General features: G+C 48.8%; 1 protein-coding gene across 1 annotated transcript in view; it reads left to right on the top strand.

Moving 5' to 3' along the window:
• LOC116836679 (ovoinhibitor-like) overlaps positions 1 to 9,765 on the top strand; it is a 43,193-nt gene extending 33,428 nt beyond the window's left edge. Inside the window, exons 15-16 of the mRNA XM_075068312.1 lie at positions 8,869 to 8,984; positions 9,674 to 9,765. Coding sequence (XP_074924413.1) covers positions 8,869 to 8,984; positions 9,674 to 9,719 — 162 coding nt within the window. The 3' untranslated portion in view covers positions 9,720 to 9,765. The remainder of the gene's footprint in view (positions 1 to 8,868; positions 8,985 to 9,673) is intronic.
• Positions 9,766 to 14,291: the final 4,526 nt, after the last annotated feature.

Genomic DNA, 14,291 nt, shown 5'->3' with positions numbered 1-14,291 from the left:
CCCCCAAACCCCACTTTGCCTCCAGCATTTGTTCCAGTGTTCAATATATTAAAAGTGTTTTTGGGGGGGGGGGAGTCACACTCAGAGGCTCGCTGTTGAAAAGGGGTCACGTTTGAGAACCACTGATATAAATCATAGGCACAGACTCGGGGGGGGGGGAATGGTGGATGCTACCCCTTCCCAGTGCCTTCCACCTGTTGCAATCAGCTGTTTCACGTTGTGCAGGAGGCTCTTGGGGGGAATGGGGAGAAGTAAGGATGCAGCATGCTCGGGGGAGGGGGTGGAACTGGGCGGGAAGAGGGAGGTGGGGATGGGGCCTTGGAAGAGGGGGTGGAGTGGGGCCGGGGCCTGAGGCAGAGCCGGAGATCAAGCACCCCCTGGCACATTGTAAAGTTGGCACCTGTGATATAAACTGTTACAAAAACTGTAGTTTCTCCTCCCCTCCCCTGGCTTGTGGGCGTTAACTGTAGCTCGTAGACCTCGGACTCTTTGCTTAACCGATGCCTGTATCTTAGAATGGCACTCCAGGATGAGGCTGTGAGTCATGTGTGCCTTGTACCATTTTGCCCGACTGGGAGCGTGAAAACAATGAAAACATCTGTCGGTGAGCATGTGTGAGAGAGGCAGTGGCGTGAATTTTGACCTGCATGAGTGAGAGTGAAACGTATCAACCTGCCATCTCAGTGCGCCCGAGTCGGCTAAAGAGCATGCAGACAAAAGAACCCCCTCCTCCATCCCCCATGAGGTGACAAATGTGACATTCTATATGATTTTATGAAAATATGCTAATGTAACTGGAATATGCTTCATGCAAAAGATCTCTTGTAAGGTATCATTACAAAGCTTATAATCTACTGAATGTGGTCATCCTATTTGTATAAATGTATCACTCTTGTATCTGAAACTAGAAATATGAAATGTAACTTTGAGGGCCTATTGTAATTATGCAAAGGGTGGGCCATTAATGGTGGTTTGGAATCTTAATGATTCCCACCAACCAGGACAGTTGACTGCAGATGGCTCTGTTTTACAGTACTTGCAAGTTTTCCTGTATACATGTGTGCTGGCAAGTGGGTAATGAAGTCTTACAGTGACATGTGATCATGTCACCTGAACTGGAATCCATCTTTAATCTGGTGTCTTTCCACTGAGAAGGAGAGTGGGAACCCAGAGAGGGACAAAGAATTCCCGCCTTATGCAAAAGATATACAAGTAGGTGGAACAGAACAAAGGGGGCAGCCATCATGAGGAATCCCCTAGCTACCACCTGAGCTGCAACAAGGGCTGTACTAGGGGAAAGGATTGTGCCCAGACTAGGAAGGCGTCCAGTCTGTGAAAGAGACTTATTGAAACATCTTTCAGGATGAGATTTTATCTGTACTCAGTTTTATTACTGTATTAGGCTTAAATTTGCATGTTTTATGTTATTTTGCTTGGTAACTCACTTTATTCTGTCTGTTACTACTTGGAACCACTTAAATCCTACTTTCTGTATTTAATAAAATCACTTTTTACTTATTCATTAACACAGAGTATGTATTCATACCGAGGGAAGGGAGGGCAAACAGCTGTGCATATCTCTCTATCAGTGTTATAGAAGGCAAACAATTGATGAGTTTACCCTGTATAAGCTTTATACAGGGTAAAACAGATTTATTTGGGTTTAGACCCCATTGGGATTTGGACATCTGAGTGCTAAAGACAGGAACGCTTCTGTAAACTACTTTCAGTTAAGTCTGCAGCTTTGGGGCACATGGTTCAGACCCTGGGTGTGTGTTGGAGCAGAAGGGAGTGTCTGGCTCAGCAAGACAGGGTGCTTGGGTCCCAAGCTGGCTGGGAAAGCAGGGGCAGAATTAATGTTGGCACAGCATTTGGCAGTTCCCAAGGGGGTTTATGTGATTCTACCCATCACAACAGCATCCTGCCTGGTCTGATGCCTTCTCACCTCTCTTTCCTTTCTCCACCTTCCACTCTCTTGCTGTGCAGCTGATGCATGCACTGGAGAGTCCAATCTGGGACTTCGATTCCCCCTCCTGGCCTTGCTTACTCCATTTCTTGGCATAGCAACAGTCCAACCTCCTTCCTCCATGGGCTAGGCTGCTGTCTCCCTCCTTCCAGAATTAAAATGACGCAATTTTCAGTAGAAGACCTAGTAACTCGGCATTCTCCATATTTCCAGTTTATCAATAATTCAATGCAATATAAAATGTGGTTTTGGGAACAGTCATACTCTTCCTTCACCCCGGGCGATGGGAACAGATAGAGATGTCATGTCAGAATGGACAGAAGGAGCCATTGCCAGTGGGGAAAATGAGGAATCGGTGTCTGCTCAGGGCTCTGCTGCCAGCATCCCGCAGGCTGCTTGGGAAAGCACTATACCGTGCTCTGCCTCATGTGCTTGGCAGCACCATCACCAAGTCCACAGGGGAGAGGTGGGTTGTGGGTTACCATGGCTCCTGATCGGCTAACAGGGGTGTAGCTTCCTTGGGGAAGAGCGGAGACATGAGCATGGCAGGGAACTCTCTCCAACTGTGAATCATGTTGAATCTGTGAATCTGAATCACAAACCTGCCACTCTAAGGGTGCCCCCACTGACTCTGCTGTGTCACAAGTTCTGAGGGAGGCAGGCATCCAGTTCAATGTTTGCCCATGGCCCCATGCGGCCTGCAAGAGGCTCAGGGAAGAGCAGTGCGTGAGTCAGCAGAGCGGTGTTGCACAGGCCCCCAGCTAGTCTGTGCAGGTTACATGGCTGTGCCGCCACAAGGCAGTTCGGAGACCTGTGCTACCATTGTCCATGTGACTGGCTGACTCTGTAGGGACTTGCCCACAGCGCGGTAAGAACTCAGGGCCAGACATACTTCAGTGGGGCTACACCCATTTCCCCTGCTGAGAGTCTGGCCCTCAATCTTCAAACCTTCCCTCTCAGGTCAGACGCTCCCAAATAAATTAAGGAGCTAGGAATTTTTACACCAGAGCAAAGCAGCCACTGGCCAGTTCCAGATGCTGCTGGGAAAGGTGAAAAAAACCTTCATTCAGCTGGCAAGACTTGGTTGGTCCTTAGTCTAGTCCTCCACTCAGCCCATGCAGGATTGTTCCCTAGGGCACATTTCTTAATGTTTTGCTCAATCCATGCATGCTCCATCATAGGATAAACGCTGATCCGGGCGTGTTGTAAGGAACTGAGCTGCTCAGATGCCATGGTGATGGGTGACCTAGAAGGACAGAACACATGGCTGCTGTAGTTTTCCTCAAGTATGCGAGTGTCTTAATGCAAATATTCCCTTTGTTTACCTTCTACTGTCCTCATTAATGTCTTGTTTCATAGACATTATCACAACACACTCAACAAACATCACATGTGATTGACACCAGGGTAATTTACCAGTCCTAGCCAGCTCCACTTTGATGACATTTTTATAGGCTTTGGCAAAGTTTCCTCTGCCACTGTCCAGCGTCTCTGCAAATGTTTAAGAGGCATCTGCACTGGCAGAGGAGCAATAATTATGTTTCAAAAGACTTAACCAAACCCAGTTTTTTTTATCTGCACCGAAACCAGATGCATTTCAAACCTGTCTTGGATTTTTTCAGGGAATGTTTGTGTTATGAGGCACTCTTCACTTCAGCCTTTACCCCCAAATCCCATTGGGCGGGATCATGGACTGACCTATGTTTGAGCAGCTCTTTGCTTTACTGTAAGAAGACCTGGCTGGTGCTAAGGAAATAAAAAAAACCTTTTGTCCTCACACAGATAGTTATACTAACGACTTAGCGCCGATATTATCTGTCAGTGCACAACACCATTGCCTGGTAGTTCAAAGGTGGCTTAGCAGTTCACACATGACATATTTAACTGTGACTTACTTTATGGTAAATACTCTGCCCTTAATTTAGGAGTGCTGGGATCTGAGGTTTGGATCCAGCCCACCTCTGATTTCAGTGGCAGGTTTATACACTGTGAAATCTTTTCCCCATCATTGTAATTCTTGGAGGGCTTTCAGAGCTGTTAGCAATGGCGGCACTGCATGAACCACTTCCCATTCTTGATTGAAGTGACCTGACAATAGCTCTTCCTTGCTAATGTGATTCTTCTAACCGCTTGCATCCAAAGGCACCAGGTGACAATACAGGTGCCAGGAACCAGAAGAGACTAGATCTCACTCTGCTATGTCCTTACGCAAGAAGCCCCATTGTCTTCAATAAAACTGTCTGTCTGAGATGGGCAAATGAAATCGATACGTAACATTTCTTGTCTCAAAGGACTTGTTATTCCCCTTTGTACAGATGGGCAAACTGAATGTCTGTGTTAGGTCCCAGGTTGCACAGAGAGTAAGTGGAAAGAGCTGGGCAAAGTGCCCAGCTCATCTGATTCTCCAGCAGGTTTCTTCATGCTGACACCGAAGGTAGGACTGGGGCCAGGATGTGCTCTCATGTTTTAGGAGAACTGAAAAACAACGTATAGCCCTAGTTTAAATAGCTGAAGGAGGAGCATCATGTCACTTTATGCTGCCTCTCTTGACCCCAGCTGAACAAATGTAGTCTTGACTTCCAAAATAGAAAGGGTGCACCAAATAACTAGTTTCACACCCACTCCATTCTCCTGGTGCGAGTCACTTCCTATATGTCCCTGAAGAGCCAGCGTGCTGAGCTGCAAAACTCCACTGCGGGGACTCAGGAAGGGCCCTTGTAGCGGGACAATTACCAGCCTCGCTCCTGACTCACTGCTTTGAAAGTTCTCCCTTGTGAGAATCCTGTGATTATTGGAGAAATGGAGATTACCATTGGTGGAGCCATTTGCAAGCCGTAGCGTGTGACTTGCATACTTAACCCTGTTCTCTGGGTTTGATGTGGATAGGGCAACATTCCTAACGCCTGGGATGGAGCCTCATAAATGGCAGCTGGTTCCTAGGGCCAATGATTACTTGAGAAACCTTGAGAAATGAGAGAGAGAAAGTTTTCATAATGCAGGTGAGGAATGTGAACATACCCGTGTGTATATAAAGAGATGGAGAGGCAGGTACATGAGCACTCTCTGTGGGTTTATTGCTGAGAGAGCATTTACTGAGCAGCCTGTTGGCTTTGCATTAAATAGCCATGAAGACAACAGGTTTCTTTGTGCTACTGGGCCTGTCTCTTTTCTTCTTCTTCTCTGGTGAGTAACTCTTCCTGCTGCTTGTACATAGCCCTGACTAACATTTCTAGCCCTAGGGAGCCTTGATTACTGGATATCAGGGGTGACATAAAATTGAAACTGAGCAAATAATGCAACATGGATTTCTGCTAATATAGGCTGTGCATGGACAAAGAGAGGGGAAAGGCAAGGAATAAGGGACTGATCATGGCTTATTCACCCAGCTCAAAGTGAAACTTAATTAGGGCAGAGATCTACCAGAGCTCTGGAGCTGCCTGCTCCAGAGGAAGAGGACATCAGAAGGCCCTGTGCTCTTATACAAGCCAAACAGGCATCTGAGGGCACAGCTGATGAGTCTCGTCACACTCCACCTGTGACATTTTATGCTAAGTATTTCTTGAGCTAATTTCCAGAAGATTTGCACAAAGGCATAAACTGCAGCTTATGATCAACACAGCCTGTGGTATTCGGTGATCAGCTGGGACTTACGCTGCTCTCCAGAGCTCTGCTTTATTCTGTGTCCAGCTGGCCCAGCATGACAACAAGGCTGTCACCATGCCCTGCCCAGTCTCTGTCTCTGGGAAGCTCAGCCCTTAAAGCACAGGCCCCAGTACCACACAGCCTGCCCGAAGCAGCAGTGATAAAACATAGATAGGCATAAAAATTGCTAGCACAGGTTGGATTGTGTGGATGGGTAACTGAGGTTTCGGAGGGGAGTGAGCTAGGATATCTAGGGAGTGCTGAGTGGGTGGCGGAGAAGCAGGGATGGATATTTAGGGGGCAGTTGGGTGGAGAGGGGAGGTAGTGTGGCTGCCTGACTGGTACCTGCAGAACAGGGGCACCAGTGGCTCCTGGAAGCCAGGAGTGACTGGCTGGATGTCTGAGGCTCCAGCCAAGCTGCCTGTGCCAGGCATGGGTATCATGAGATGATGAGTCCTTGGCAGCCCGGGGAGGAGGGGTGTTAGGGCAGTGCCCGTGTCATGCCAGCACAATAGTGTTCTGGTACTTCTGATTGCCAAGCTGCTGTCTCTCCTTCTGTAGTGGAGAGTGGATCTAGGGGTGGGGGGTCTTCCTGGGGACAGGAGAAACCCTGAGAGTCCAGACCCGGGCTCAGTGCCATCTCTCCTTCCGGAGCAGAGAGCCGCTGTATCTCCTGCTCACACGGGGCACCAGCCAGCCAGGCTGAGCCACTTCCACAGGGACCTGCTCCTCCAGGTACAGAAACCCCGAGAGGGGCGGGGTAAGGCCTACACTGCATTGTCCGCCCCAAAGAAGCATCCCGCAGCTGAGTTCTCTGGGGTCGGCAGCCGGGAGCAGCCTGGGGCTGCCTCCCCACCAGAGCCACTCAGCTCCCTGTAAGGGAATGGGGACCCTCCAGATGCCCCCCACAGAGCCCACCTGCCCTCTCTCCAGGCACCCTCCAGTCCCCCTCCTCTAGCTGACCACGAGTCCCTCTCCCCACCAATCACAGACCCACCTGCTCCCCCGACAACCAAAATGCCCTCTACCCTCTCCCTACCCAACACCCCCTTGCTCTCTCCTGCACCCTCCTCGCCTACCCCAACCCCTCTTGGCATCGTCCCTGCTCCCCCAGGCACCCCTCCCCGCCCCCCCCCCCAGCTCTCACCTCCTCAGCCCTGCCTTCCCCAGTGTTGCTGATGTAGCGATTCTGTCACAGGATCTAGCCAAAGTCGCCCGATTTCATTACAAGCGACAGTCTTCATTGGAAGACGCTCAAGCAGGCCCAAAAGTCACCGGAGCTAACAACAAAATCACTAACCTGGCAACAGCGGGGAAGCAGCAGTGAGAGGCGATGGCGGCCCTGTCTCGTGGGAGGCGAAGCTGGAGCCGCCCTGAGTCCGAGCCCTTCTTTTATGCAGGTTCAAGCACCAAGTGCATAACCTAGGCCCCCAGGATCCTACATTAACCTACCCACCAGCTGGGAGGTTCCTCCTTAAACCCATTGCAATGTCCCCCAGCTGAAAATAAGGATTCAGGTCGAGAGTTTGACTGCAGGCTGTCTGGGGCTGAGGAAACAGAAAGGAGATTGATTGTTTGTGGAGGCTGATGGAAACAGACAGCTGCTATGGTTCCTCCTGGCTAGCTCAGGAAGAATCTAAGCACTGCTAGTCCTGCTCAGTATCCCTGCACCGGGTCTCCCTGTGTCCTGACCTGGATGAAGCAGTCATGGGATGAACTGCTGGCTACAGGACTGACCAGGATTCTAAAGCTGACCACTTGGACTGGCTAATTTTCCATCCCCCTATAAGGAACCTTGTCTCCACTCCATGCACTCAGAAGCCACAGATAACACCAGCCATCTTCAGTTATTCAAACCTGCTGCAACCTAAAATGCTCACAGAGCTTAAAATATATTTTTTAATTTCCCTTTTAACCCTTTGCCTGCTGAGCGCTGCTGCAATCACTGTCTTGCTGCAGGGGTTAGGTAGCACCCTAAGGAGTTTGCTGAATGTACCCATGACACAATGCAACAGCTGAGTGGTTATAATAAGTCACTTAATATTTTTGGTCAATTAACAAAATACTGTACAACAATTCCAATCATTGACTGACTAACTCTCCCCTCCCCCCACACGCAGTCTGTACTGCAGGAGATCATATTAAGGAAGATACTGTAATTTCAAGATTTTTGTAAATTAACTCGGCTTTCACTCAGCTTCTCTCAGATAGCTGATGGCTTTGTAAAATCTTGTGTCTCCGTGTTTTTGTTTCAGATGTGGGCAGTAAAGACTGGAGTCAGGTTAGTGCAACTGTTTCTGCTTCTGACTTTGCACTTTCTCCCAGTTCTGGAGACATGGCTTTGTAAGGAAAAGCTCAGGCCTTGGAAAAGCCTAAAAAAAAGGGTGAACTGATGGGTGCTTCCAGGATCCCCCAGCGCTCATGGCAATGTAGCTTTGTATATGGGATGCAGTTATATAGCTGGGCTGTGGGACACAGGCAGACCCACAAGATGGACTGTCCATGTGATGAGACCTGAGCAGGCTCAGCACACCACAGTGTCGGCAGAATGTACTCCAGAGCAGTCACGCTGCTCCTTTTCACTCTAGCCCCACTGCCCAGTCTTCTCCCAGGAAAGCGACACTGCAGAGAGGTACTACAACGGCTATTTATGGCCCAAGAACAGAGTCAATTACTGGAACATGACCGAAGCCAGACCAGCTGTACAATGTGATTAGAATCCAATTGACTCAATGTCATGTTGGAGACATTCACAAACTCTAATTTGCTTGTCCATCTGGTGGGAAAGTACCGACAGTTATGTTATACTGATTCTGGTCTTAACCTTTCCTAATAAATGGAAGCTGCATGACTTGAGCTTGTTCACCCAGTTTCTGAATGCCTCGGAAAGGTCGGTGCACTCACCTGGGCCAGTCTTGCTCTGATCTGCAGGGAGCTAGCCACACTGGAGGCTGATTGGTTTTAAGAGTGTTGATATCGATTTGCTTCCAACATGACGGGGCCAACCTGTTTGGGAAACCAGAATTTCTTCTTCATAAGTAGGTGGTTACAGCCCTGCAGAGATGCTCCTTCTGATGCCACATCTGTTGGTCATGGAAGGATCTCTCTTTCCAGGGAGCGGACAGCGCCCTTGCTGCTGTTGTAACTTCTCTCAGTAGAAAGATTAGAGTAAGTGAGTCAATTGATTATCAGAGCCACGGAAGAAAACGGGGGGGGGGGGGGGGAAGGAGTTTTTATGGGTTTTATCATTACTATTGCAGGTTGACTGCAAGGAGTTCATGGACAACAGCGTGTACTGCACAAGGGAGTCCAACCCCCACTGTGGCACTGATGGCATGACATATGGCAACAAATGTTCCTTCTGCAAGGCTGTCAAGTAAGTGGAAGCAACAGTCACTAAAGAGTAGAGCTGCTCTGACTTCCTGATTTTCTTCCCATGAGGGAGGTCCTCTCTCCATTTTGCTTCTGCTTCTATGGACCAGTCTATAATTCTGGCCCAGTGAGAGGTTCTCTCAGTGAAGCGCTTCACCCAGAGCAGACCTGGAGGAATCAAAATTCACTGGAAGCTGTTTCTGCTCCCTGAATGAAATCCAGGCATGCAGGGAGTTGGCACACAGCCTGTGCCCCCAGTTCAGTCCCTTCTGAGCCTTCTTTTGTGAACTGTCTTAGTGCCCGGCCTCTTCTGCCACACCTCCGCAAGGGGTGAACGGCACCTCTGTGAACATCAGGAGAGGGGTCTACAGGGTTTCCAGGGCTGTTGGAGCCACCTGCCCCACAGCAAAAATGTTAATTCAAAGTTTGAATGGGTTCAGACTGACTGTCTTTGTGGAACAAGGTCTAAAACCCTAAAGGAAAAGCCAGAGCCCCTCCCATCCAGACCCCTATGCCTCAGGCAAGAAGTTAAAAGGGGGCTTGAATCTTCCTCTGATACATCAGGAATTGGCCAGTGTCTGAGACAGCAAGCTGGGCTGTTCCCAGGTGCCAGGTCCTAGCCTGTGTCTGTGGCACTGATTTAAACGTCTCTTATTTCCAGCAGCGCCTGAGTCTGTTTTGCTCCTTTTATAGGAAAAGTCAGGGAAGTATTCGTTTGGAGCATCTTGGGAAGTGTTGAAAGCTGCCCTTCTGCTTTCACTCTCCATCAACTGCTGCAGATCCCTGCTCCCAGCCACGGTCTCCACACGCCCTCTCCCCAGGAGCTGCCGGTGACAACAGTGTCTCCAATTTGCTTGTCCAATAAAGTAAACTCAGCAGAATTTTTTGACTGTTTCCTTTTTCCGTCACAAACACAGAAGAGCTGAAGTGAGACAGTGCCTGAGACTAGAGAGTGTAATACTAGCAATGTGCACCAGGGGGGGCAATTTATGGGCGAATACTCTACTACAGCATCATATTTCCTTTTCCAGAGAAAAAAATGACAAGTCCATCAAAAGCAGAGCAGGAACCACACCCAAGGCTGTAGCACCAGTTGATTAAGACCTACATGAGCGTCTCTCAGAGAACAGCTCGGCTAGGACCCGGCTGGACAGGTGTTAATAATTTTCAACTTTGCCACATATTCCCTGTGTGACCTTGGCCAAGTCACTTTGTGGCTCGGTTCCCCATCTGTACCATGGGTGTCTTGTCTTACCACTAAAGATTGGTAGCAGATACAATGGTAATGAGAGAGAGAGAGACCCTGGCTCAATTGCCTCCACTGCTTGATGAGCAAAAGGGATTTGAACCAGGGTTCCCCACTTCTCAGGCCAGGGCAGGTGCTAACTACAGAGTCAGTCTCTCTCACTCTGGTCCAATTCATAGTTAACACAAAGTGGAGCAACTTAAACAGGGGAGACTGACTTTCACAGGTCTTGGGTGGCAGGCCAGTCCTCGCCCACAGACAACCTGCCAACCTGAAACGTATTCTCACCAGAAACTGCACACCGCACCATAGTAACTCCAGCTCAGGAACCAATCCATGCAACAAACCTCGATGCCAACTCTGCCCACATATCTACACCAGCGACACCATCATAGGACCTAACCAGATCAGCCACACCATCACTGGTTCATTCACCTGCACGTCCACCAATGTAATATACGCCATCATATGCCAGCAATGCCCCTCTGCTATGTACATCGGCCAAACTGGACAGTCACTACGGAAAAGGATAAATGGACACAAATCAGATATCAGGAATGGCAATATACAAAAACCTGTAGGAGAGCACTTCAACCTCCCTGGCCACACTATAGCAGACCTTAAGGTGGCCATCCTGCAGCAAAAAAACTTCAGGACCAGACTTCAAAGAGAAACTGCTGAGCTTCAGTTCATTTGCAAATTTGACACCATCAGCTCTGGACTAAACAAAGACTGTGAATGGCTTGCCAATTACAGAACCAGTTTCTCCTCCCTTGGTTTTCACACCTCTACTGCTAGAACAGGGCCTCACCCTCCCTGACTGAACTAACCTCGTTATCTCTAGCTTGCTTGCTAGCATATATATACCTGCCCCTGGAAATTTCCACTACCTGCGTCTGACGAAGTGGGTATTCACCCACGAAAGCTCACGCTCCAAAACCTCTGTTAGTCTATAAGGTGCCACAGGATTCTCTGCTGCTTTTAGGGGAGACTGAGACACCCTCACATAAGACCAGCCTATAGTCCAGAGACTAAGGGCCTCTTCTCAAAGGTGGGAACCCCCTGTTCAAACCCCTCTACTCATCTGACAGACGGGGCAATTCAGCATGGTTCCCCCACATCCCAGGTGAGACCCTCACACCTGGGCTAGTGGTTATGAGAGAGGTCCCCTTCACCCCAGCTGTTTTGTGTGGAGTTAGGCATGCTGAGCCATGCCCCACAAGGGAGACAGGCCTCCCCGCAGCTCGGGGATCACACCAGGGGCTAGGCAGGAGATAGGGGCACAGGCACCTGTCTGAGGCAGCAGGATATGCCCAGGCACAGAAACGTTGGTGCCTAGGGAAATTGAGGTGCCCAATGAGTTTAGGCACCTGCAAAAGTAGGTGACAGCTGAGTGGGGGGTTGTGGATCACAGTGGGGCCAAAATCTGGGCATTAATTGCCCACGTGCTCAGGGTTTAGCTGATTACCATATCTGGGGATGGGAAGGAATTTTCCTTCAGGGCAGATTGGCAGAAGCCCTGGGGGGTTTTCACCTTCCTCTGCAGTGTGGGGCACGGGTCACTTGCTGAAAGATTCTCTGCACTTTGAAGTCTTTAAACCACGATTTGAGAACTTCAGTGGCTCAGACACAGGTTTGATACAGGAATGGGGGGTGAGATTCTGTGGCCTGCATTGTGCAGGAGGTCAGACTAGATGATCATAATGGTCCCTTCTGACCTTAAAGTCCATGAGCCTATGGGCAAGAGCCTCATGGAAATTTTGGTGAGAGTTAGGAGCCTTTATGCTTTTGAAAATCTGGGACCAAAAGCCTTGTAGGGAGAGAGGGCAAAGCTCCCCTCCCCCGGCAGTGCAGACAGGTGCTTGGGGCTGTTACACTCAGCTGGGTAGAATCAAGCAGCTGAGGAGCTAACAGTGGGGGGGATGGTAACTCAGAAAGAGGTTTTACGCTTATTAAAGGAGGAAGCTGCTGAGCCCCTTTTCTTTCCCAGGAAGAACAACTCAGCTAGGGTATAGCCCAAGATGGAGGGCTGTGAAACCCTGAATCTAACAGGGGAGCTCTTGGGGTGATGGGGCTAGTTAATCAGAATAAGCTAGTCTCTGAAAGAGGGGAATTATTGTTCTTAAAGACTCTGGGTGTAGGTAGATTATTTTTGGAACTGTGGGAAACTGAGGGAGGGTGCCTGCAGGACTGTCCCATGCCATGAGGGGCTGCTCTGGGACAGCACCTATTTACAGCTGCAAAAAGGGGTTGACACAGCTTTGGGTTGTATATGCAACTCATTAGGCCAGGGATGGGGAGCGGACAGCCTCTGTACCTTGGGCAAGATTAGGAACGTCTTTACTACAAAGAGGTAAACAAGCTGGTGGGAGGGAGGGATATGTGTGCTGCTGTTCCTTTAAATCTGTAGTGGGAAGGCAGGCAGGTGCTAGGGCTGGTTCTGAGCAGAAGCTTGCCAAGAAAGCAGAAGGAGAGAGTGGCTGTCAGGTTAATCTCTTTATTCACCGTGACTCTTTCAGTGATAGAAGAAAGTGACTCTGGCAGCAATCGTTTTCCACTATCACACCACTGTTTGAGCCCCTAATTCAGATAAGCATCCAAACTTTTGGGACATTTAGCGGGATGCAATCTGACTGACTTGCTGTCCATGACTTGCTGGCTGCTTGTCCATAACACTCACTCTGACAATATTCCTTCTGTTCGGGCAGCGCTGTTACAATTCAGAACAAAGATGATTTTTTTTGGCAGTACACTCAGCACATCGAATGGCAGCTTGTTTTATGGCAAGTCCCATCTGCTCTGAGATTTGTATAGACTTTGCCATTTCACGCAGTCTTAGGAGGCATCCAGCCAGTGACTGCAGTGATCCTGATATGTCAAGCAAAGCCAGCAAACCCAAATGTAAGCAGATTGGTGGTATTTTGTCCCAGAAATTGTTTAAACTTGCCAGATTTTTCCAACACAGTGTACTGGGTTCTTCCCACATTTGCCAACTCTTCTCAGATAAGCCTCACCCTTTATATGCTTCCAGATAGACAGCCAGCCAGCCAAGGTGCACTTATGGGGATCCTAAGTTCACATGCTGTATGCTCTATCATACCACTGATGTTAACTAATGAGATCCCTTCCCAGAAATATCCCTGCATTCTCTCCTCTCCCACGAGCGTTTCTTTCAGGCTGGAATATCTGGTGCACCACACAGAGAACCTTGTTCTAGCACACTTTGGAATTTGATAATTATTCTGTATTTGGCTCTTGTTAGTGCAATTTTTAAAAGCCAAAATGAATCTCAGTGCAGCAACAAATGTAAATGAACATCATGCCACGTTTGTTAGAGTAGAAGGAAGAAATTGTGGGATGGACTTTCCCTAGAAGTATGGTTAGTGAGGTAAAGCAGGAAAACCCATTTTAGCCCAGGATTTTTGTTGACACTCATCATTAGGGTCTCCAAATGGTTGCCCAGTATAACTAGGGCTTACTTAGCACGGGATCATTCAGACAGCTTTCCCTTGTGTGCTACTGATGTGCTCAATTTTCACTTTGCTGTAAGCAAGTTTGAGAACGTGAGAAAAACAAATAAAAGCAAATAAGCACTAACTTTCCAGTCCTAGCTCAATGTTCAGCAACTTGACTGAACGTTCTCCATGTTTGGATGGACTCCCTGCCCCTGAAGCTTTTTGGCAGATTTGCAGAGTGATTGCAATGCAGTTTGCACAGCTGGGGAAGCCTGCCTCTGGCCAGATCCATGTCAGCCATCCAGTGGGTGTTAACAGGCAATCTTGCAGGGTCTGTGTTTGCACTGGGTGACAGGAGGTAATTGTAAGCATGAGTTACCCTAAGTGGTTGATCTCATCACTTAACACCATCCCCCATTTAATTAAGCAGGGTTTGCACTCATTATGGGCCAGACTGATTCCTGTTGTGAGTGCAGCATTGGAGACACATCAGCTTACCACAGGGCTCAATTAACCTCAAGTGGGTGAGATGGATGGTGAAAATCTACAGCACTAAAAGAAGCTGAGGGAAGTGGGGGTGGTGGTTCATGATTACGGGAAGCTCTGTTCT

This window comes from Chelonoidis abingdonii, chromosome 7 (genome assembly GCF_003597395.2).
Source record: "Chelonoidis abingdonii isolate Lonesome George chromosome 7, CheloAbing_2.0, whole genome shotgun sequence".
In the NCBI taxonomy this organism is placed as follows: domain Eukaryota; kingdom Metazoa; phylum Chordata; order Testudines; family Testudinidae; genus Chelonoidis; species Chelonoidis abingdonii.
The sequence above is the reverse complement of the archived record's forward strand: the minus strand, read 5'-3'. Positions and strand labels throughout refer to the sequence as shown.